General features: G+C 40.2%; 1 protein-coding gene across 7 annotated transcripts in view; it reads right to left on the bottom strand.

The window, feature by feature from the left end:
- Positions 1–26,257, bottom strand: part of LOC120233110 (LIM domain containing preferred translocation partner in lipoma) — a 673,125-nt gene that overhangs the window by 315,794 nt on the left and 331,074 nt on the right. For 6 of the 7 annotated variants that reach the window (XM_039234226.1, XM_039234221.1, XM_039234223.1 and 3 more), the window contains one exon: positions 24,578–24,703. In XM_039234226.1, the coding sequence (XP_039090157.1) occupies positions 24,578–24,703 (126 nt within the window). The remainder of the gene's footprint in view (positions 1–24,577; positions 24,704–26,257) is intronic. The other variant, XM_039234228.1, reaches the window with a different exon arrangement.

Raw genomic sequence — 26,257 nt, 5'->3', positions numbered from 1 at the left:
CAAAGTTCAGGAAAGCCTCGTGACCAGCGTACACACTGCTGGTGTGAATACAGAGACAGATATCAGAAACACTACCTTTCATAACAGTAGACATTAACATTTAGTACCAATATTTGAATGCACAGCAATCTTGAGCCTTCACGTGTCCATCAACTTCCAAGGCAGGAATGATGAACTCATGAACGAAAAGAACTGGACTGTTAATTATAAGCCCTATTTTCTAATGTCCCTATTTTCTAAATATTAACTCTACAACTTTAACTCAGCCGTACGTCTCAGCGTTCTCATTTCTACTAAGGACAATACCTTTGGGTCAGTACTTTGGAGAAGATATTGCTGGGTAGCCCTAAAGTACTGGCTCCTGCAGTGAGTGGAAGTACACACACCAACTCAGAGCTGTGTCTTGGCTCAAATACCCCTGCAGTGAGGTCATAGCAAAGCCAGTCCAAGTGTTTGCTAGAATAAACAAGAGACTACAGATGCGATCTGAGATGGCTTCCCTCCGTGGGCAAACAACTGGGTGAATGTGTCAAAAGGAGAAGATGGTGTAAGAGGTAAAGAACGGGAGTAGCCAGACCTCAAATGCAGATAATTTTGCATGTTTTCTACCCAACTTCTTTTGGCATCCATCTCAACTTTAGTACATTTCTATGAGGTTATAAATTGCACTGTTTCCCCCATCCATGTACCTGCCCCACTTCATCAGGAAGAGACAGAGCAAGGGATAAAGGACCTACATATACATTCCGATTCCTAGTCTGGATTATTTCTACCATAATATGTTTCCTCCTTGTCTAGAGAAGTTACTTGACATAAACTGCAATGTGCAAAAAACTGATTTTGCTGTGAAGAAATTCTTTCTTTCAGGGAGCTAACTCTTTTCTAGGTACTATTTCGGGGTACCGCTGCATAGTAGACAGGAGTGTGGGCAATGAAACCAGACAGCCACAGTTGTAATCATCACTTAGTTATGAGATACATGGCTTTGGGAAATTTACGTACCCTCCCCAAGCCTCAGTTTCCTCATCTGTTCAATTGGGATATACTAGTATCACTTCCCAAGATTAGACATTAAATAAGATAATGTATGCAAAGCATTTAGCACAGATCCTGACAAATCATAAGAACTTAGGCAATACTAACCATGACTATTACATAGTTACAGGTGTGCACACACATGTATGTGTAAGCATGTACATGACATATACATGTATATCTGTACCTGTGTCCATAACTGTATGCATGTGTGCATACATGCATGTGTGCACATGTCTGAGTCACCCATACTGCTATATAAGCGAGTGTGTGTCTGCGTGTGTGCATACAAGGTATTGGAGCGAACTAGGAAAGGAGGAGAAGGGAAAAATAGAGAAAACAGGGTCAGGGAGATGGGAAGACACTAGACTGAAATTAAAAATAAAGGCCTTGATGGATAGTAACTTTAAAAACCCATATCCTGACAAGCAGAAGGGCAATTAGATATCTCCTACCACAACAGTGACACATCCCCAGATTAAATTTCTAAATCCATTCTCCCATTCTAAGGCCTTGTCTTCCCAGAAATTGCAAAACAGGGAACAAGAATAGATGTGTGAGCCTGAGCATGTTTGTTTCTTACCCGCTTGGAGAAAGGGTGTGAGGCGGTCATGAGAGCATAAACTTAATTTTTATTGGAAAAAAATAAAAACAAAACTTATTTCCCAGGAAGAGATGGGTAGTAGTGGAGGCCTCTGAGCTACTCAGTCTCAGGTAAGCCACATCTATATGTATTAGGTTTGTCAGTCTTTTCTACATCTCGGATGCTGCACTCTGGAGATAATGAGATAAAACACAATACGACAGCTTTCAGTGGTAAACCCAGAGCATTACTATAAAGCAGAATGTTCTGGCAGTCAGGCTTGGAGCTACCGAAAATACATAAACTATATAGGATCAGGTTTGTTTTTTTTTTTTTTTTAAATCATGTTTGCAGGTTTTCAGAGCTATCAGACAAGCCAACGTCCTCTAATCCCTTTCAATGGCATCCATGGCACCAAAAAAAAAAAAAAAAAAAAAAAAAGAATTTAAAGAGGTAGAAGCAACACACTGAAGCTCTATCAATTTATATTGCTCTTGGATTTAAATTAATAATGTGGAGCTTTAATTTTCAGGGGGAGCTCATATATTCTAGAATTCTGGTACTGTAATCATATCTTAATATGATCCAGCCCCTCAATGTAATCAATAGTGAGTACAACTAAATAAAACAATGAAATAGAGATTTCTCTTAAGCAGTCCGCTGGCATCCAGCTAACATGGGCCACTGCTTTGTGTTGGAACAGCTCATTATTATTTTCATAAATTCAAGGCCTCTATACACATCAAACACGTATATTCCAGGAATGACAGTGGCCCCCGCTGTTATCAAAATATCATGTCCATGGGTTTCTTCTCCTGCCAGTACTGCAGGAGTCTTGGTTTCTTATCAACTAGGTCTAATCTTTACCGTCAAGCAAATTAATGATGATGTAGGTGAGCCCAGAACCGAAGCCAAACTAGTACTGGGGCACCTTGGGACCACCCAGCCCCTGTACTCGCTGCCTCCCAGTGTGTACATTCTGTGAGAGGGGTGCACGGTAGCAATGTGAGTGGGAGAGCCAGTCCCTCATTTCTCATGCCTTCCTCTGTAAGACCCGGGGGCTTGACACACAAGACCTCCAAGGCCCCTTCCCATGTTGGAGAGTGGGGCAAGGGCCAGTTGAAACATGAAGCATTTTACAAACAGCTCTGTCATCAACCTCAGCTATGACTCTCCTGTGGTTTCTACCCTGCTCCTCCTCCCACTTTTTAGATCTGAATCAAAACTATCCTGATTGTTCTAGGACAAGAGACATAGTGGCCAGCAATGTTTATACCCACAGCCCCCCTCCTATTCTGTCTTTCCCCTCCCTCTTCTTCACCCAAGGGTTTCCTTCTTATTCCCATATTTAAGGCAGCAAAGTAAGGCAGGAAGTATTTAAACACAATGAAACAAATCATGGATAAAAAATGAGTAAGCACTTGAATTCCCGCATGATGATAACTCATCCAACTCATCAGGTCAGGTTCCCTCTATTCATGAAATATGACACTTTCAGAACATCTACCAGAGCAGGTCATGAAAGGCAGTGTGAACCAGTAGCGCCGATCCCCCGACTGGGCTCTAAGGTGGAACAAGCTATGTGTCTTCTTCAGGCTTGAAGGTTGAAAACCTCATGGAATATTTTCTATTAGAACCTGAGGGACCTGGGGTCCACATCCTCAGCACTGTGAATTGAAATGCTGGCACAAAAGCAGGGAAGTAGATTACCAGGTAAAAATCATGCAACATGTCAGGGGCAAGACTTTGATGAGATTTTACTTCCTCTGTCTCCTGTGCCATGGTGCCTCCATCCTTCCAGCTCTTTCATTCTCTCCTTTATTCTCTCATGGGCTTGGCTTTGATCCACAGGAACTCATGACTGCATCAGTGGGAGAATGGTGAGGCTGACCCCATTCACCCTTCCAACATGAATCCCATTCTAGGCAACAAAATGGTCATTAGGTCTTTCCTGAAAGCTCCAAGGTATGACATGAAAGGTTCCCACAGTGGACAGGTACTGGTTTTCACACTAGGGATAGAGCTGTCTCACTGTGGCCTCCAGAAAGGGCAGAATGGTATTCAGCAATGCTCCAGAGCCCCCAAGTTCATATTCCCATAGAAAGCTATCCCACCCATTAGCCATTTTATGCACCTAGTTTCCAGTTCAGAGTTCATTTGAACAGAGTTCCCAGCTAATGGAAGACCACTTATGTACTAGACACAGAGGAAACAAAATTAACCACTGGATTCTCTAGGCTGTGTGTGCGTGTGTTTTGGTGAAATTAAATCATTACATTTCTGGGCCTCAGTTTTGTCATGTATCAGTTGATTTAACAACTAATTCACAAGTGCTAAGTCAAACAAGAGACAATGTGAATGTGCTTTGTGCAGTGAAGCACTTCCAAATCATGAGTGCTACAGCATGATAGTGCTATAGGCCTAGCAGCATATGAAGAAGGGATGCTGGAGGAAAGAAGCCTGGTGCTAAAGGACTTACTGACTTAGGACTGCTTTGATTTTACTCTGATGGGACATAAGACTTTCTAGCCCCCAGCTTGACAGTTTTCAGATGTGTTACCGGCATTGAGGAGTTTGCACTGAGGACACAGAGGTAGAGGGAATCACAGAGGAATGCAATATTATGTATGTTTGTTGAGTGTAGCCTGAGATTCCTGGTACTGAGTCATTACTGTATATACAAGGCAGACAGGAAGACAGAAGTAGGCAATGTATTTGCAGAAACCTATCTACCTGCCTTTGCCAGACCTCTGTCATGACGCTTGCCCTACATACCCTGAGCTCCAAACAGGCCGAACTATTTCCAATTCCTTAATATATTGACTTAAATGCCACTTCTAAAAAGCCTCCTCTGACCTCTCCAGAAGGGAACTTGAGCACCTTCCTCTGTGAATTCAGAAACTTATTCATTCATTCATTCATTCATCATTGTATTTATTATATATCCTGTCATCTGTTGCCTACATTAAAAGTCCCTTGCGGGTGGACAAAGGTAGAAACTGTGCTCCCTTGATTTTAATCTGCAGTGCCCTGCATTCAGTAGGGGCTTAACAATTGCTGGTTACATGGAAGTACAGGATTCAATGAATAAATAAATTTTTTAAATAGACACTCACTAACACAAAACCTAACTGTGAGTTTTTCAATTTGTGAGTTGGACTCTTGTAAAAGAAGCAAACAAACAAGCAAACAAACAAACAATATAGAAACAAGTAAGATTTAATTTATTAGACAGATCATCCAGTAAGATACCAGAGTGGAACTTCTGTGGGACAAGAATAGACACCGCTCAACTCCTTCAGCTTTCAAATATTGGCCCAGTTCCCATTTTCTTTTTTTTGATCTACCTCTTCTTACTTAGCTGTTCTCCCTGGATTTCCTTAGACTCCATTAAGTCTTTTTATTTTATTTTATTTTTTTAATGTTTCTATTTATTCCTGCGAGAGGGAGGCAGCATGAACAGGAGAGGGCGAGAGAGAGAGGGAGATACAGAATCGGAAGCAGGCTCCAAGCTCTGAGCTGTCAGCACAGAGCCTGATGCGGGGCTCAAACACACGAACTGTGAGATCATGACCTGAGCCGAACTTGGAAGCTTAACCGACTGAGCCACCCAGGCGCCCCATCATTAAGTCTTTTTAAATTAAAGGCACAATCACAGCCACTGTAAACTCTGTACAGAACCAGTGACATGTGGTTTCCTTTCTTGGGGACTCCTAGAACTAACCCCTGGAGTGCCTAAGGACAGGCTCAGGTCCATCCTTTCCAAAGGTATTACTACTTCTACATGTGACTCCTTCCTAAGCAGTCTGCATCTCTGTCCACTCATTGTTGCTCAAATAGACAGATGGAGATGGCATTGCAGAAGGTGTGGGTAAGAGTATGGTAGGGACATGATATGAAATATTCATACAGATAAAAACACAGAAGCAGAGGGGTTAAATGCAGGGGCTCCAGGATTAGATCAACTGTATTCAAATCTGAACTCTGCAATTTAACAGCTGGTTTGACCTTAGGCAACTGTTGTAACATATTCGTTCTTTGGTTTCCTCCTCTGTGAAAATGGGAATAATGACTTACCCATAGGGTTGCTGTGTGAATTAAGTGAACTCTGAGAGACTTACAGAACTTAAAACATGTCTGGCACTTAGTAAGTACTTAATAATAGAAACCAATATAACATAAACCATTCTGATATGATATGATATATGATATGATAAACTATGACATGATAGAATATAATATAATGCAATGGCAGAATGTATTTAAAGATGGCCACAACAGTATCTCTTGCGCACATGTTCTTATAGAACCTTGTCACAACCCCATAAAAGCTGGAGTCTGTGTCCGCTGTCCTTTAGCTTACTCAAGTCTTCGTGACTGCCTCAAACAACACTGTACACTGGAGAGGGCACTATATGTGACTTCTAAATCTTGGTCATAAAAAATGCATGCATGTTTCTATACACCAACAATGAAGCAACAGAAAGAGAAATCAAGGAACTGATCCCATTCACAATTGCACAAAAAACCATAAAATACCTCGGAATAAACCTAACCAAGGATACAAGAGATCTGTATGATGAAAACTATAGAAAACTTATGAAGGAAATTGAAGAAGACACAAAGAAATGGAAAAACATTCCATGCTCATGGATAGGAAGAATAAATATAGTTAAGATGTCATTACTACCTAAAGCACTCTACACATTCAATGCAATTCCAATCAAAATTGCACCAGCATACTTCTCAACACTAGAACAAACTATCCAAAAATTTGTATGGAACCACAAAAGACCCCGAATAGCCAAAGTAATACTGAAAAATAAAACCAAAACGGGACGTATCACCATCCCAGACTTTAGCCTCTACTACAAAGCTGTCATCATCAAGACAGTATGGTATTGGCATAAAAACAGACACATAGACCAATGGAACAGAATTGAGAACTCAGAAGTGGACCCAAAAGTATACAGCCAACTGATCTTTGACAAAGCAGGAAAGAATATCCAATGGAAAAAAGACAGCCTTTTTAACAGATAGTGTTGGGAGAACTGGACAGCAACATGCAGAAGAATGAAACTAGATCATTTTCTCACACCATGCACAAAAATCAACTCAAAATGGATAAAGGACCTGAACGTGAGACAGGAAACTATCAACACCCTGGAGGAGAAAGCAGGAAACAACCTCCTTGACCTCCACCGCAGCAACTTCTTACTTGACACATCCCCAAAAGCAAGGGAATCAAGAGCAAAAATAAACTGTTGGGACCTCATCAAGATTAAAAGCTTCTGCACAGCCAAGGAAACAACCCAGAAAATTAATAGGCAACCCACGGAATGGGAAAAGATAGTTGCAAATGACATATCAGATAAAGGGTTAATATCCAGAATCTATAAGGAACTCACCAAACTACACGCCCGAAAAACAAACAACCCAGTGAAGAAATGGGCAGAAGACATGAACAGACACTTCTCCAAAGAGGACATCCAGATGGCCAACAGACACATGAAACGATGCTCAGCGTCCCTCCTCATCAGGGAAATACAAATCAAAACCACACTGAGATACCACCTCACGCCAGTCAGAGTGGCTAAAATGAGCAAATCAGAGAACTCTAGATGCTGGCAAGGATGTGGAGAAACGGGCACCCTCCTACACTGTTGGTGGGAATGTAAACTGGTACAGCCCCTCTGGAAAACAGTGTGGAGGTTCCTCAGGAAACTAACACTAGAACTCCCCTATGACCCAGCAATAGCACTGCTAGGAATGTACCCAAGGGATACAGAAGTGCTGAGGCATAGGAGCACATGGACCCCAATGTTCATAGCAGCACTCTCCACAATAGCCAAAACATGGAAAGAGCCTAAGTGTCCATCAACAGATGAATGGATCCAGAAGATGTGGTTTATCTATACCATGGAATACTACATGGCAATGAGAAACAATGAAACCTGGCCATGTGTAGCAACATGGATGGACCTTGAGGGTGTTATGCTGAGCGAAATAAGTCAGGCAGAGAAGGGCAGATACCATATGTCTGCACATATAGGAGGATTAGGAGGAACTTGACGGAGGAACAAGGGGGAGAAGAAGGGGGGAAATGGTGGGGGAAAGGGAGAGAGGCAAACCATGAGAGACTCTTGAATGCTGACAAAAACTGAGGACTGATGGATGTGGGGGGGGATGGGAATGGAGGAGGGCACTTGTGGGGATGAGCACTGGGTGTTATGTGGAAACTAATTTGACAATGAACTATTTGTAAAAAAAAAAAAAAAAAAAAAATGCATGCATGTCTACCACCCCTTGGAGGACATCTGCTCTTGTGACTTGGCCATCATGTTATGAGGAAGCCCCACTGGCCTGTGGAAAGATACACATGGAGGGGAACCGTGGTCCCAGATGCACAGCTCCAGCTGACCTTCCAATAACAACCACTGGTCATTACTCATCTAATCTAAAAGTGAATTTTCCACCCCCAGGTCAAGTGGTCTGAGCTGGTTTCCCAGAGCAGAGATAAGCCATCCTCATGGAGCACTATCAAAGTTGGAGATTCATGAGTAAAATAAACAACACTATGTTTTTGGGTAGTTCATCACATACCAATAGATGACTTACACAGATATAGAAAAAGATAAAATTATCTATATTTCAATGAATGGATACACATGTTTTGTGGCAGAAGGAAGTGCTTGCTTGCCTCAAACTACACATCATCAATTTCAGCAAAATAGATGCTTTTTTTCTAAAGGCTGGTAAAGAAGTATATAGAGCTTATAAAGAATTTTATATAGTTTTTAAAGGATTTTCACAAACAAGAGCTAATGTGTTCATGAGGCATAAATAAATATACATGACAAATGACAGCTTCCTGGAGACTGTGTAACATAACTCAAGGAAGTAACTTGATTAAGGTCACAGAGCTACTCACAAGCAAATCAAATGTTACAACAACAAATCTCTTTACTCTCAGTTCAGAGATATTTCCATTATAACAAGCTGACAATCTGAAGAAAGGGGTTTGAGGACTTTAGTCCAATTCTTGGCTCAGTTACCATCACTGTGACCCTCTATAAACTTTGGACTTTTTGAGAAAATGAGATGAGTTAGATCCAAAGATCTCCAAACCCAATCCAGCTTTAATGTTCTCACAGTGTAACATTCTTCCTACATCTGTTGGAGACTTTCATAACCTCTTATTTTTTCTTGATTGAATTCTTCTCCTGATATCTCACCTGCTCTCTCCACCCCTTACCTTCACACATCCACCAGATTCCACAAGCAAATTGATATTTGTGCTACATTCCTGCAGACGATACATCTAAGTTTACCCTGTTCTGCAGTAGGCAGGTTTCCAAAACGGCCACCGATGATCCCCACTCCTTTGTATTTACAGTCTTGCATAATCCCCTCACGCTGGGTGAGGTCTGATCTTAATCACTTACTTCTAACAAAAAATGCAGTAAATGTGATGTGGTGTCACTTCTAGGATTAGGTCACAAGTGATTATAACTTACATCTCATGAGCATACGCTATCTATTGCCTTCCCAGCTACCATATTGAAGAGGTCCACACAGTGAGGAGCTTAGCATAGTCCACAGCCAACAGCCAGCTAAAAATCTAAGGCCCTCTGTCATACAACCCAGGTAAAACTGAACCCTGGCAATAACTCCCTGAGCTTAGAAGCAGATCATTCCCCAATCAAGCCCTCAGATGAGACTATAAACTCTCGGACAATACCCTAATTGCAGACTTGGAAGAGAACTGATGGTCCAGCTAAGCTGTGCCCAGATTTCTGGCCCACGGAGAAATATCAGAAAATATGTTTTCCAAGCTGCTAGGTCTTTAAACAATTTGTTGCACAACAACAGAGAACTAACTAATACTTTTTACTACATGTTGATAAGGGAGATCCTCTGAACATTACTGAAGGAAAAAGCTAATTAAAACATGAAAGTCTTGCCACCCTCCATCCCTAACAAATCCATCTGAGGAGACAAAAAAAAAAAAAGAACACAATCCACTTCTTCTATTTCCAAGCACACCAACAAAAAATAGAGCCCTCGGAAACCTAGAGAGGTCTCCGTTGGGACCATCCATATCCTAGAAGGAAGATTACGGAGGAGCTTCACTGCATCAAGACAAAAGTGAATACGAGTTAGGCCTCAAGCATGAAAGAGAAAACATCTTTCTAGAATAGAGTCAGGTCATCATGCGTACTCTCTCAGAGTGTCTGAAGAAAACGAGAGACATCATTTGAAAGCTGCCATATAACTGCAACATCATAGCACTGAGAGTGGAAGGAATGAGTAAGAACTAGCATCATTTACAAATGGGGACCTGAGGCTTAGAGAGAGTCACTGACTTATTTTATACAACTTGTTAATTGCAGAACTGGGAGGAGAATCCATTTCTCTTGGCACAACTCAGTTTTCTTTCCACTGCAAATGTCAGAAGAAAGATTAAATTCAAGCAAAATAGCAACTCACTTATTTTATTCTTAATGAATGTGACTTGAAGGGTATCTTACCAGGATACCAGGAGAAAATTTCATAATGTGAATACACATGTGACTGCATCTTACGTACATGTATGTATTCAGATGCATAAATAGTTAAATGACAAGTTCTAATTGCTTATTTTAAAGGCAAATTAGGAGATTAATCAATGTAGGAAGGAAATGAAAGAATTCTATGCAAAAAGTGGTAAGTTTATACTGTACTACTTCCTCCTACAAAGTTAGAATAGTCAGTTTTTACCCTAGAGGAGAGGGGGAAGGATGTGATTATCATAAAATGCATTATGTTTAGCAAGACACTGCATTTGATACTTGGGACAAGGTTGAAAGATATTTGTATAGCATTTCATAATTTACAAAGTATTTCAATGCACAGTATGTCATCAGCTACTCACAAAAACATAGATGGTAAGCAGAGAACATATTCATATCATAGGTGAGAAAAAGGAGGTTCAGAAATAAAACAACTGAAATTCATGCTTCCAAACCTGGCAGATCTGAAACTAGGATTCTAGTTTTCTAAATCTAAATCCTTAGTCCAAGAACTGCAGTTGCAGATCATTCTCGATGAAGGAAAACACTAAAAATCTTGTCAACTCACTATCCAACCAGAGAAAGACATTTCTCTAAGTAAGGGTTTCCTCCCCAGTAAATGAAAACATCAGACTAGTGTCTGTTGTTGACAAGAATGGAGCCTTCATACAGCTGTAGAGATGAAAGGAAGGAGGAAGAAGGTGCTGTTTACAAAACATTTGGTTGACAAGCAGCTTTGAAGGTTCCCAAAGTGTAGTCCTGACCACAGAACAATTCTACGGGGCACTTCTTGAAATACAAATCCTTGTACTGGGCACTTCTTGAAATACAAATTCTTGAGCCCCACTGGAGAAATCTGAGGATAGGGATGTGAGTCCAGCAATCTGTGCTTAAAAAGACCTCCAGGGCATTCTGAAGAACAGTAACTTAACCATAGTTTTACATGCTTTAGTCTCTGTGCAATCAAGAGATATAATGAGAATACATTATACCAAGGTCCCAATGATAGGCTTATTAAATTGTGACAAGTTCATAAGTCATGATTTTTGTTTTTAAAGTGAGCCTTGCTCAATTACAAGAGGGATTATGGTGTAATGTACAGAAACAGATGTTGATGATTCATGCACATGTCAGATGAAAGGGCATGACTGGCTATTGCTCTAGCTCTGGCTTTCCAGTCTATGTATTAGAAGCCACAGAAACAACCAAAAGGACTGGACAAAAAATAGGGGACAGCAGTGTCCTGGCTTTCAAATAATCTCAAAGCCTATGAGGCAGGTTCCAAATCATCTCGAACAAACACCATGAATTTGGGTTAAAATTATCTTAAAGCAAATAACATGAACTTTGTCCTTCAGTTTGCAGAAACTTCCCTCTGGTTGTACATAATGACTTCCAACAATTTCAACTCAATCTTAAAGAAAAATCATCTATAATGAAATAATAAAAGGACAGACAGGAAAATCAATATAGTTTTCCTTTTATACAGGGGCAAAGGCCATAGCAACTCAAAGCTATAATCACCATAAGAAATCAGCTCATTCCTCAGGTCCGATTTACAGATAAATACTGAAACAGAACCAGAGAGAGGTAGTAACTATCCACTAGACATCCTGGCCAATCACAGAATTCTGGACCTCTTAAGACATCTTAAATAATTATTTCCAGACGTCTAACTAAGTTGTTTCTCTTTTCAAGAGACATGTTCTTTGCAAATAGAGGAAGTAGTCTTCTGCTTGACCCTCACACTGTCTCACCTATAACCCTTCCCAGTGTCAACCAGAGTTCTATTGATATTCACAAAGGCCATCTTCCAAGGTCACTGGAGATTCTTGTCAGTAACAATTCTAATAAATCACACATCTGTGCTAGCTATTATGCCAAACAGCACAAAGCCATTATTGAGGCTGAGTAGTTTGTCTTAGAAACAGAAATAGTCAATTTAAGGACCTGGAATAGAATCAAGGTCTTTTGTACTTCTTTCCAAATTTTATATCAGGGAACAGAAAACTCCAAGCCTTGAAACCAAAAATGCGAGTACCATGAAATACTAGCATCACTCAAATCAATTTTTCCCATCTGTTGCTTGAATTCCTTTCCCAGAATTCTTGCCAAAATTCATTTGATAATGATGATGGTGGGGGGAATAACAGTGATACGTGTTACGTGGAAGATAGTGAATTCACACGTTAGACACAAATCCATTACTTCATGCGATTCTCATGTCAACTCTGAGACATGTTATTAACCAAGATTAATAACTGAGATTTAGAGAGTTTAAAAAATGCACTTGGTCAATGCCAAAGGGTCATTTCAAATGCCCCCAATGAAGGCAAACTTGCCATCTTCTAAGGGAAGCGGCTTTGAACTTTAATTGCCTTTACTATTAGAAAGGCATTGTCCTTACATTGTATTGCTGACTGCTTTTCTTCTAAATAGTGATCCTTATTGTGCTCTCTGTAGCTGCTCAGAAGTCTGATCCTACTTGCAGAGATTCCTATCTGAGTATGGATAGAAGGCACAAACAGCTTCCATGATATCCAGGCCAACTTCTACTGCCTCCTCTTCTTGAAGCAATATCCTATACGTGCTTCTTCTCTAGGATAAATTCTCTGCTGTAATTGTCAGTCTGTACTTTCCCAATAGATGGTGAGCTTATTTAAGGCAGGGGCCATGAACAATTTTATATCTATATTCCAGGCATACTACTCAACACAGAGCTTTTAAAAAATATTTTCAATTGATATAGCATTCACATAGCATAAAATTTACTTTAAAAATGTAAAATCACTCGTTCTTAACATATTCAAAGACTGTGAAATCAATACCATTGCCTAATTCCAGAATATATTAGTCATTCCCAAACAACTCCTGTACATATTAGTAGTCACTCCTTATTCTCCCCCACCACCCAGCCACCAGTAACTACTAATCTTTCTGTGTCTATAGATTTGCCTATTCATATAAATGGAATCATACAATATAAAGTCTTTTGTATAGCATAAGGCTTTCAAGGTCCATCCATAGTTACAGTATGTATCAGTTATTTCATTCTATTTTATGGCTAAATAATATCCAACTTTATGGATATGCCACCTTTGGTTTATTCACTCATCAATTGATCGATATTTAAGTTGTTTCCACTTTGGGGCTATTACAAATATTGCTGTCATGCACACTTATGTACAGGTTTTTATGTGGATATATGTTTAACTTATCTTGGATCTAACAGGAATAGAAATTTCTGGGTCTCATGATAACTCTATGTCGTATCTTTTGAGGAACTGCTAGACTTTTCCCAACGTGGCTGCACTGTCTTACAATCAACGAGCAATGTATGTCAGTTCCAATTTCACTACACTGTTGCCAACAAGTGTTGCTCTCTGTCTTTTTGTTTACAACCATCTCAGTGTGTATGAAGCGGTATCTCATTGTACGTTCATTTGATCATTTCCCAGATGACTAATGACATCAAGCATCTTTTCCTATGTGTGCTAGCTTCTCCTGGACCTTTAGAGAAATATCTATTCAGACCATCTGTGTTTTAATTGGGTTCTCTGTCTTTTTCTGGAGTTGTAAGAGTCTGAACATAGGGCATATCAGACATATGCTTTGCAGACGTATTCTCCCTGTTCATGGGTTGCTTGTCCACATTCTTGGTGGTGTCTCCTGAGGCACACAAGTATTTAGGTTTGAAGAAGTCCAATGTGTCTAGTTTGGTTCTTTAATTGTGTGTGCTTTTGGTGTTACTAGTTCAAGGCCATGAGGATCACTCCTATGTTTTCTCTAAGAATTTTATAGTTTTAACTCTTACATTTATGTCTTTGATGCAATGTAAGTTAATTTTTGCATGTGATCTGAGGTACAGATGCAACTTTGTTCTTTTGCATGTGGATATCCAGTCGTTACAGCATCATATGTTGTAAAACTATTCTTTCCCCATGAATGTCTTGGCCCCCCCGGTTGAACAACAGGAGGCCATAAATGTAAGGGGTTGTTTCTAGACTCTCGATTCTAGCCCGTTGATCTACAGCAATGGTTGATCTGCCAGCACCACACTGCTTGATTTCTATAGTTTTGTAGTTAAGTTTCGAAATTGGGAAGTGCGAGTCTTTTATTTTCCAAGATTATTTTGGCTATTCTTGGTCCCTTCAGTTTTTACATGTATTTTCGACTTTGCCTGTCACCTTCTACAAAGAAGAAAACTGGAATTGTGATAGGGATTGCTCTGAACTTGTAGAACAGTTTGGGGAGTATACCATCTTCATATTACGTCTTCCAAGCAATGAACACAGGATGTCTCTCCACTCACTTAGGTCTTCTTTAATATTTTTCAACAATTCAACAGACATTTTATGTTCAATTCAGAATCAATGGTTAAAAGGGAAAAAAGTGAATAAATGAGTGAACAAACCAATCAATGAATAAGAGAGAGAAACTCCAAGCAGTTCCTGGAAAATCATATACAATGGCCACTGCCTTTTTGAATGCGATTTACCTTCTCACAAAGCCATTCTCTCTGAGTCCCAGTTTTCATGACACATTTTAGTCTTTTTCTCATGTCTTCAGCCGTAATTCCTATTGTTTCCTTCTCTTTTGCTCATCCGATATGATGGATAGTGATCAAGAAGTGATGTCCTGAATGACACATCTCCATTCATACCCTTCCTTCAGAAGGTGCTCCAGTAAACTTGTTCTAACATAGCTAAAATCAGAGCACCCTAATCCTCCCTCTTTTTTCTTCTCTTGCTGGTTGTGAGGTCTGATCTACAAGTGACTGTGAAAATAGATTTCCCCATAAACAACGTTAAACGTCATAACTTTTAGCTATGCTGGGATGGCTGATGAGAAAAGGAGCCCTAAAATTAATATTATATAGAATATTATGTCATCCAGGATGCTGTTTATAAAAACTGCTTCCTGACTTTGACTGCCTGGTTGAAAATCAATTGAACATAAGTTGGCCATTTGGGAAATAAAGCATCACTCTGTGTAGGTTGGGTGGCAGAGAGAGTCAAGAAGATCCCTTACTGCTAAGGGGCTTAGCACATCTAGCAGCATCTAGGAAGCAGCATTTGCCAGTATTTTCATATAAGCGGTCCAATAAAAAGATAAGAAGAAAGAGTTCAAGACATGTCACAAATGATTCAGGTAATGGCCTTGTGCATATGGCTACTAGTACTTCAAGCGTTCTGAAATTCCACATTTCTTAAAAGAGACAAATAAATACTCTATCTCTTTACCCCACTTTGAATCTTATATTTTATTTATACCAGAAGAGTATGTTACTCTAATGGAGCCACTGTTTACCACCAATATAAGCAAAGAATCTACTTAGAATTAAACCATCTCTTTTAAAAAGTCTAAAGTTTACATATTTTGAGGATGTTTACAGGCACATATATGTACATAGATTCAAAGCTTATTTTCACTTACAAAGCATCAGTTAGATTCAGAAAGTTAATTAGTTTTGAAATGGCTTATCACTGGCATTTATTTATGACATTTCAAATATTGGTCAAAAGGTATCTGAAACAATGTGGTAAAGGAAGGAGAAGATGAATCATAGAAGCCCAAGCAAAAAGAGTCAGTCATATGACAATTCTGCATTTTTTTTCCTGAAGAAAGGAACTATCTATCAGTTCATCAGTCAGGTAACTTTCGTCTCCTGTCACTGAATTCAAAGAATTTATCACATTGATCTTTGTATTAGGAAACACTGAGTAATTAAGAGTCTTCTCTTTTCAGCAATTCTGTAGAGGATACAGAAAATAACTTCATGTTTAGTTTTTATATTATCCCCCAAATAAGAGAATGGTATAGTATTGAAATTTTAGCTGAATCAGCAGGCATCATTCAGCTGTCCTTAATAAAACTCATTTGCCTCAGTTGTACATATTTTGTATTGATGTAAATACATATTCACTCTGGAGAATTCAGAATGCAGCTCTACCTTTACCCTGCACTAGCCCAATGTCAAATCCAGATTGGATTCTCTGACAGATCTCTAGGGTATGGATGCTTACATCCATAACGATGGCTTACATCGTTACTTGATGACAACATTTACTCATTTATTCAGTAAATATAAATTTGTCTGTCTCTTATATGCCAGGAAAAAAAGATAATCCTGCCTCAAGGACTTCATTGTCTGGTATTTCTCACAACTATTTCTTTGCTGTTCAAGCTTAAGGCATGACATATTTTTATGTTACCTCAGGAAGGCATATTGTGTGAATGGAGTTATTAGTTGTTTTATTTTACTGAAGTAACGTGTGATTCAGCACAGCAAAACACAATCTAATTGCCTTCTATGGCCTTGAACTCCAGCATGACCACACAGCTTAGGAATACATTTGGGTGAGGACCCAGCGACCAAGCCGAGACAACTTCCAAAATGCACAAGTGGCCCTGTCTGCACATAGAAATGAAAACTATGAGTTGCTGGTTCAACACAAGCATGTGCCCAACTGGTATCTTTTATTTCGATAAAATTCCAGTTTAGAGTTTTGTAAGAAAATATATATGCTCAAAGTATGAAACACCACAAATCACAGTTTTAAATTTGTATTTAACATAGTCACTGAAAAGCAATGTATGACTTTCCTGGTAGTTTTTCCACTGTGTGAGAAGAACCTTAACAGTTCTACTCTAGAGTGATATTTTGTTGGAGGACAGACCAGTTACTCACCGGGACAAATGGTGACATGTAGAACTGGTTATTAACCACCTCCAACCTTCTGTCTAAGACACTCATCAGTATCATGATTACACTTTAGTTTGGCTATAAAGCATATAAGAAATGGGTATCAAAATGGACAAATAATGACAATATCTTGTCAGAGATATGCCTAAAACGCAATATTCAAATGTACTGGTCATGGTAAAGTCCAATTATCTTAAGTTAAAAAAAAAAAAAAAATATATATATATATATATATATATAGCTGGATTTGTATTTTGCTCTTTATTTTCTTTTTTAAATTGAAAAAAAATGGTGGGGGAGACCCATGGGGTTTCAGACCAAGGCCACCACCAAAACAGATATTTAAACAATGGGAGAGGAAGAAAGAAATCAGGAAACCAATCCAGGCAAGGAAGCTCTTTAATTTTGCAAATGTGATGTGTGCTTCTGCATGGACACAGACCTAATCATTTCCACTAGGATGCTGTTGGAAAAGGGAGAAAATCAAGAGTCAGCTTTGTGTGTTTCTTTTTAAACCAAGGCCTAGACTGAGTGATTTGGTGCAATGTAACACAACCACCTCGGAGCCAAGGACTCATCAAGGTCTGGCCAATAAATCAGTTAAAGGCTACCCCAGGGACCATGGCCAAGGTACCATAGATAACCCCTCATGCACCCCAGACTCCCAGGCAGTGACTGGCTTCTCTATGGTGCCTGGCAGGAGTTGCCTGCTTAGCTCCCTCCCCTGTTACTTAGAGGGGCTAACCTATAGGACCCATGAGGAACACATTCTTACACTGGGGTAGGTGAAATGGACATTCCTGTACAACAGTTTTGTACAGTTGTGATCCAAAGTATATTTTCCGCCTAACTTTCCACTCTAAAAATGTTACGTTTTCATGGCACTTGAAACAAGGATTAAAAGTTAACTTTATTATCATCTGTCACAAAGGACACAAACAAAAGCATCACCTTCTAAAAAAAAAAAAAAAAGGAGGAGGAGGTATAAATGTTATTGAGATGCAATTATATACAATCTAAAAATTAATTGCCCGTCATCAAACTCTTGGCATGCACCTTCTGAGTCAGCTAACCACTCCTCCACCCCCATCTCATTGTTCTTTAACTGTCGAAGTTCTCAGGCAGGTACAGACTAATTCAAAATAAACCAGATCTTCTAAACATGGACAGTGCAAATGAAGATCTGTTTTTCTTCTCAAATGGCATTTTCACACATTTTATTTTATTGTACTCCCACTCATCTCTTATATATATGAGGTTTCTACAGTGCTTCAGCTTTCTGCATAGCTCTCAAAGAAAGTTATTAGTAAACAGACAATACAGATATATAGACAACTATGGTGTTTGTTTTCCCTAACAAATCACAAGACGCTCCTAAATTTTTCCCAGGAGAATATAGGGAAAGGAAGATAACGTTATTGGCACCTATTCCCTTTTTCAAACAGCATAAGACCCAGAGCTGATCTCAATTCTCAGGAAGCCAAATAAAACCCCAGCAAGGTCCCAGTCTGCGGGGGATAGCCTGCATCCCCGTCACAGCGTCAGCGTGCTGTGGCTTTCATCTCCCAGTGGCCTACATGTTTGGGTTGCTCTGAATGATATATGAAATATTAAACATTTAATTACTAATTAATTTCCCTGCAGCTGTTCATGGCTTCTGCAAGTTAGAACAGGGAGAGCAAGAGAATAGAAGATCCAGGGCTCTATGAGACTCCGCCCTGATGCCATTGACTCCAAGCCCTCAAGCCATATGAATTCCTAATAAAGAAACCTTCCATACAATACACACACACACACAGAGAGAGAGAGAGAGAGAGAGAGAGAGAGAGAGACACTTTCTCAGGTTGTCTCATAGATTAGGGTTCTATATAAAGAACTTGGTGTGGGAGCCCAGGTAGTGTAATTAGAGATGTGCCCATGTGACCAAACAGCACTTATGTACTCAATTTCCAGATAGACCAAGATGTTATAGTAACTTTTAAAAGCCTTAAATTAGGAAGATAAATACATCGTTTATAGGGTAAACAACATTCAGAAAGGATAAGCTCCAAATCTTCAAAGACCTGAGGCTTTAAAGCAACCTCCAGACACAAGCTAACAATCCAAAAATAAAATGGGAAGAATTGAGGAAAAGGTCGCTTTGAGCCAACATCTTATTCCTTGTAGCTCTACGACAATATTGTATTTCTGTAAAAGGGAAGTAATTGTAGTTACCATGCCCATTTTAGAAATAAAGAAAAGAAAGCTCAGGCTGGTGACGTGATAGTTCACGTAAGTGAAGTTCTTTCTAGAGAGGTGACCGCATGGAATTCAGAAGCCAATAGTCTCCTTACTGGCAAATTTGGAGACTAAGCTACCAAACTATGCCCAACCCTACCCTTACTTCCCAAATTTTTCCAAAAATTTTCATACTGGTATGAATGAGGATAGTGAAAGCAACTTGATTCAAAAGTTATCATGAAATATGAATATAAAATATCTGAAAATTCTTCCAGGTCATGTAGGCACCAGCTCCAACACACTACCAAAGTCCTTGTGGGAAGAAGAGGCAGCCTCGTACCAGGAATTAGAAGACCAACATTCTAGCTCTGCTTTTGCTAAGAGAAGGAAGAAACAAGTCCATGATTTATCCTTTGTCTTTTAAGAAATTGACAGAATTGCAATTGATCCCTAGTGTAGTTGCACTTCTACCATGAAATGATGTTCAATGAGTGGGTCTAGATAGATACTAACTGATGGGTGCTACATGGTCATAAGTTTCCTGTTTAGCTTTGACATATGTTCTTTATCTACTCCTCTGCTATGTTTCCATGACACTTTTTTTTTTAGGAGAAGTATCACAAAAGAGAGACACTGTGGAATAAACTAATTGAGACGCTAAAAAGAACCAAACTGTCTCCTGGTTGTTGCTATTATCCACAAAGAACCATTATGCCATGGTTCAGGAAAAAGGCAATCATTCATCTTGCCTCTAACTGAGCCTCATTGAGCAATATTCTTTCCCTGTCTGGGGAAAAATTTGCCTTCTGCAAAGTGTTTGGCTACATGACCTCGAAAGCTCACTTAAGCTCTGATACTCTATGATCATACTGGGCCTGTGATTTACACATTAACTACCTCTGATCTTCTCATACCTGCTCTTCTAAAACTAATACACACATTTAGAAATGATTAGAAATTTTAGTTTCAAACACTAAGGTAGCATAATTGCATACCTCTGTGCAGTGTCACAAATGTATGTACTTTGACATTATAAAACTTGTTTTTAAAATTACCCCCAATTCCAATGTAGCCAGAAGTTTCAGAAGTTGCTAACCAACACCACCCCCTGCCCCCCGCCATTCCTCCTCTTACTATGAGTCCTTGGGCATCAAGAGGGCTACCCAGGTATTAAGTACATGTGATTTCTTCATCTGCAATTCCCCTTTGCATTCCACATGCCCTATATGTCACAATGTCCCTAACTCATTCTTCAAGCAAGGCATTCGCTTTCAACATTCCCTGGCTTCCTCACTCCTGTTTTTCTGGTACCTTGCATCCCACACCCTTCCCATGACATATGCAGCCAAGTAAGTATACCTGCTACCGGCTCTGTGAGGTCCTCCTGGACACTTCAGTAGAAGGGTATAAAGTATAATGCTGAAATCCCTAGTTTTGATTTTCTAACAATTTCAACATCAGGTGAGTCACGTGGTGACTGCAAGCAGCACGAGGAAGTCCTCCTTTTGTGTCCTTTTGAATTGTTTATAAGCTTGTCTCTTCTGTAAGCCTAGTAGTTACTCCAGAACAAAGAACAAGAGCAAGGATACTGATCTGTGTATCTCCAATGCCTAATCTACAGTGGGATCGAAATAAATGTTAAGTAAATGAATGAATATGTAGGATTAAGCCAAATTTCTCAAATTAAAAAAATGGATAAATAAGCACACAAAACTAAAGTTGGGGAGTCTGAGAGCACAAAACATTTACTTGGAAAAAGGAGGAAAGTGCTCCATGAAATCTATTTTTAAAAGTTCAGACTTTTTTTTTTTAAGTTACGTGAATAGAGCTCCTTTGGAACTCTCACTCGGCAAATATTCCGCATATATCATCATTTTCCCTTAGATCCATGAGTCAAAGCAGCCTTTACAAAGGTGATTCAGAGGTGGGCTTGAGAAAGCATCCAGCACATGCTTAAATAATGAGAAATCATAGACCTATTAGCCTACTTTAAGTATTCACGTGACTCAACAGAGTTTGCAATTTGCTTCGGATCAAAAATGGAAACATCAAAGTTGGGCATTAACAGTCTGCATTTCTAGGACTTTCCAAGTACCTTTTAATTACAACACAGCACAGTCTCCTGCAGATATCATCTTCTCTTGGAACATATTTTTAATATTTTAAGTGTGTGATTATTGTTCTCACAGCATATAATTATGTTAACCAATAAATACTAACACATCTAATTCAGTTCCACCAGAGTGAAGATAATTCAGAAAAATGGGATGTATCTCCCAATTAACTCTTGCTTTCCTAAATTAAGATAATTTAAAAAAGAAAGGTAGAAAGGCTCACTCTTTAATTTTAGGCACAATGAAAGTAGGTTTTTCTCCTAATTCTAGACTTATTTCTCCACTTAACGGTTATCACTATTAACATTTTTAACCTTCTGAATGGTTTATTTTTGATGAGAAACCCACATTTAAGGGAAACCGTTACTCATAGGACTGATCGTATAGTTTGTCGTTGGCAAAAAACATGACAAACAAACAAAAATCCTGGCATTCTCTGTCTTATTCTAGAACTTGAAACCAAACACACAAAAAAGCCAAGGTCCAGCTCTGCCCACACTGTAGTCATATATCCTGAGAAGGTCACTTACCTGCCACGTCATGGTTGGGTCACTTACAAAAGTTAAGCACACTCTCTGTATCTAGGAGTTGAGATATCTGTATCTTACTCAAGTGAGAAAATGTGAAAGTGCTTTACAATCAGTAAAGTCCTATCCAAATATCGGTGATTGCATGTCTGTGTGCACGGTAAGATGGATCAAACAAAATGTAGCTGCCGAATAACCCATTAAAATGCAGTGATTTATGGGTGGCAGGCACAGGCGTAGCCTTAAAGAATGAATGCTATCTTAAGCAGAAACCTCTGGGCAGAACCCCTTCAGTATATATTAGGGAATCATCATTTAGGAGATAAAAAAACAATGAAGTGAAAGTTCTATTACAAAAAGGGTGGGGCATAGTAATATGTGAGCATAAGATAGATGAGCCCAGGTGCAAAGTCACTGGTCTCACTGTCCTGAGAACCTGGGCTTGAGGTATTTGCTGGGTAGAACTGGAAAAATGTTTAGCACCAAACAGTGGCCATTAACTTGCTTATGAAGTCAGCAAGGCTTGTTGAAGAATCATTATCGGGCCTGGGCTCATCCTCCTGCATCGTTCCCAAGTTCTTCTTGTTCCTATGGTGTTGTTTTGTTATTGTTGTTGTTGTTGTTGTTGTCATCCAAAATGAATTTTAGCTTCCCCCGCTTGAGAACCTTCAACTATCCCCCATTATCTATACAAAACAGGCTAAAATGTCAATCTGCGTTTCACACGTATCCACAGACACTCAGTAGGGAACCTCTGGGTCCGAGAGCCCACTCCAAGCCTTCAGTGGCCTCGTCAGCATCCAGCCAGCTGCTTGCAGTTCTCTGAATGCACCCTGGACCTTCCTGCTTTACAGCTCAGGCTGCCCCCCGCCGTCTGCACCCCAACATTCCAATGGCACCCATCCCGGTGAGCGTGCAAGTCTTCCACTTTCATGTGCTTCTACCATGTCTGCCATAGTTTGGCTTCTGCAATCATGGGCTCATGGAAAATGGCAGCTTGGTTCTCTTTTTCTCCCTTTTAACCACCCACTTTCTTTCTCCCAAAGGGTCCCCCCAAGAGACCACAGTGCCTACTACATACCTGCTGCTCAGGGCATTTTTACAGAAATGAAATGTATTGTTACTGCTGGTAGGCCTGGTGGAGCCAAGAGCCAAGACAGGTGAGGAACAACTAAGATCTGCTGTCTTTTGCCTTGTGCCCTCACACGGCTGATGGGCCCATTATGTGTTCGGAAAAGGTAATGGGAACGTGTAAAGAAGTAAAGAAGAAAAGCACTACCATCTTAGGTGTGGAGATGACTGACTGTGGAGAGACAGGACTGGGGCTTTAGCTCATGAAAGAAACCACTGTGAATAGAGGAACTGCTGCTCAAGAACAAGAGTGAGACTCCAAGTGCCGTATGCGCTGTCACTTAGTCAAGCAAACATCATTCCAGTCAAAAAACAGCGACGACAGTGCCAACCCCATGTTTGCACCGAGAGCTCTGCTAGCTGTCTTCTTAGGACTTGGAAGCCCTGAAATAGATTTGCCATTGCCTTCTCAAGGTGTGAGGGAGGTGAGCTGACCAACACCAGTGGAAGATCAGCTTTTGAAGTGTAGATGATAAACTATGGAGCAGAGAAATTGCCAAGCTCCAAAGTAAGCAAAGAAATGCACAGAAGAGCTAATATCAAGGCTCCATTTGCACTTAAAAATCAGATTCTAGGGGCGCCTGGGTGGCCCAGTCAGTTAAGCGACTGACTTCAGCTCAGGTCATGATCTCACGGTTCGTGGGTTTGAGCCCTGCATCAGGCTCTGTGCTGACAGCTAGCTCAGAGCCTGGAGGCTGTTTCAGATTCTGTGTCTCCCTCTCTCTCTGACCCTCCTCTCCTCACACTGTCTCTCTCTCTCAGAAATAAATATAACATTAAAAATTTTTTTAAAAATCAGATTCTAATTGCTATCACTAATTCTGATGAGACTGAGGAGAAATATCTATTTTCAAATTGTTGATGGCCAGTATAAGCTAACCACAACCTTTGGAAATAAAAGTTAAGAAAGTGATTGTACTCCTCAATGAAGAAATCCCATCCTGGAGAATCTGAGACAGAGAAATAGCTCCCAAGAAAATACAGATGAGGGGTGCCTGGGTAGCTCAGATGGTTAAGGGTCTTGATTTCAGCTCCATACGTGATCTCATGGTTCGTGGGATCGAGCCCCATGTTGGGCTCTGCACTGACAGTATGGAGCCTGCTTGGGATTCTCTCTCTCTCTCTCTCTCTCTCTCTCTCTGCCTCTCTCTCTCTCTGCCTCTCTCTGTCTCTCTGCCTCTCTCTGTCTCTGTCTCTCTCTCAAAAATAAATAACAAAATTTAGAAGATGTTGAAAAATATTTTGAACAAGAAAACGTACATGAACATATCCCTTGTAGTATTACTTATAACAAAAACCAGAAAATGAAAGCCACTTCAACATCCAACATAAGAGGTTTCTTTACAGAAGAGATAGCCCTCACCTTAACCTTCACATAGCCATGCTAAATCATATTTGTGAAGACTGTACGGACCTATAACAAAAGAGTCCACACAGGAAAAGCCAGAAAAAGAACAGGGCAATAAAAAGAAGAGATTTAATTTTCACAATATTTCGTAACATCTTGTATTCTCTTAAAAAATACTAGGGGATTCACTGTAAGAGCTTTCTGTCAACTAATATAAGTTGATATTCCATAAAAAGACAACATAGACTGCCGACTCTGAGATCGAAACAGGATGGAAGGGCATGAGACGCAGCATGTTCTCTCAAGTAACTGTGGACTCCCTGTGGCCGCCAGTGTGGTGACATTTACAGAAGACTCTTACCTGTGGGGGCCGAGGCTTGTAGGGGGAGCTGCACTCAAGGTCGGCCAAGATGCTAGTCAGCGAGTCTATCTCGGCGTCCAAGCTAGAACGTCTTTCCTCAAGGGTCTTGCCTCCTGGATTTCCCTGCTAGAAGCAACATAAGCATGTTTAATAATAATAATAATAATTAAACAAAATTAAAAGTCTCCAGTTTCTAGTGATATCAGTCTGTGTGCAAATCTCTCAAGTTATCGTTTGGCTTTGTCCAAGATTTTCAGCACCTCATTGTTTGTGTGTGTGTGTGTGTTTGTCTTTTTTAGCTTTTGCAAAATCTGGAGTAGAAAAACCATGTTTTGACAAATAAGAAAACTGAACGATATGAAATGATTTTCCTAAAATCACACACATTAGAGGCTTTCTTTTTTGATGAGTATAAAGTCAAAGGAAATAAGTGTCTCTATCCCTGTGCCGAAGGAGCAGATTCAACTGGGGAGATATTACAAGTTCTCTGTGCTCAGAAACCATCACGTAGAATGATGACCCTTGAGTGGGAACAGGAAGAGGCACAGGTGGAGACGCACAGTCCAGGAAGAGGAATTAGTGGGCCAAGTGCGGGTATTAGGTGTGTCTGAGAGAGAGAAAGCATTCTAAGCATCGCACCTCCAAAGTGTACTGGAAGGGGTCTGCTCAGGGTTCTGGCCAAGGGGCTGCAAAGGAAACATGTGGCAGCGGTCACTGACCATAAAGCTGCCTATCTACGGATTTTGCATGGAAATACCCCAAGTTATCACAAGTTCTGACATCCACCTGTGCTCAGAAACACAGAAGGCCAGTACAGAGCAAGACACTGTCACAAGGACATTCGCAGGAATCGTGAGCAGACCAGGGGAAAGCAGGCAAACAGTCTGCCTAGAGCTTAAGGCAAGGAAACAAAAAGTGAGATGGTCCGAGGATTTAGAAGCAGGGTGAGTTCAAATGATCTCTTTATTTTATTTTATTTAGTTATTTTTGAGAGAGAGAAAGAGTGAGAGGGTGAGCGGGGGAGGGGTAAAGGAAGAGGGAGACACAGCATCTGAAGCAGGCTCCAGGCTCTGAGCTGTCAGCACAGAGCCCGACATGGGGCTTGAATGCACAAACCATAATATTTTAAGGGATGCCTGGGTGGTTCAGTTGGTTGACTATCCAAATCTTGATTTCAGTTCAAATCATGATCTCACAGTTTGTGAGTTTGAGCTGCACGTCAGGCTCTGTACTGACAGTGTGAAACCTGCTTGGGATTCTCTCTCTCTCTCTGCCTCATTCTCTCTCATAATAAATATTTAAACTTATAAAACTATTCTTTTAAGGTGACAGAGTTAAGAGTGACTGTGGATTATATTGGGAGTGTCTCAACTCCATCAAGAAACTGAAGTATATCTGCAGCAAGACCCAATCAAAATGAAATAATGGGAAATTAGTGTAATCTAATCAACTCTGCAGAATTTCTCTAAAGCACTTAGATATCAGGCTGTTAAAGAGTTCAGAAAAACCATTAGCTGGGATTCTTGGGTGGCTCAGTCGGTTAACCATCCGACTTTGGCTCAGGTCATGATCTCATGGCTTGTGGGTTCGAATCCTGCATCAGGATCTGTGTTGACAGCTCAGAGCCCGGACCCTGCTTCAGATTCTGTGTGTCTCTCTCTCTCTAACCCTCCCCTGCTC

The sequence above is a fragment of the Hyaena hyaena genome, unplaced genomic scaffold, assembly GCF_003009895.1.
Source record: "Hyaena hyaena isolate Hyena2069 unplaced genomic scaffold, ASM300989v1 scaffold_84, whole genome shotgun sequence".
In the NCBI taxonomy this organism is placed as follows: Eukaryota; Metazoa; Chordata; class Mammalia; order Carnivora; family Hyaenidae; genus Hyaena; species Hyaena hyaena.
Note: the sequence above shows the minus strand (reverse complement) of the source record. Positions and strands in the feature narration are given on the sequence as shown.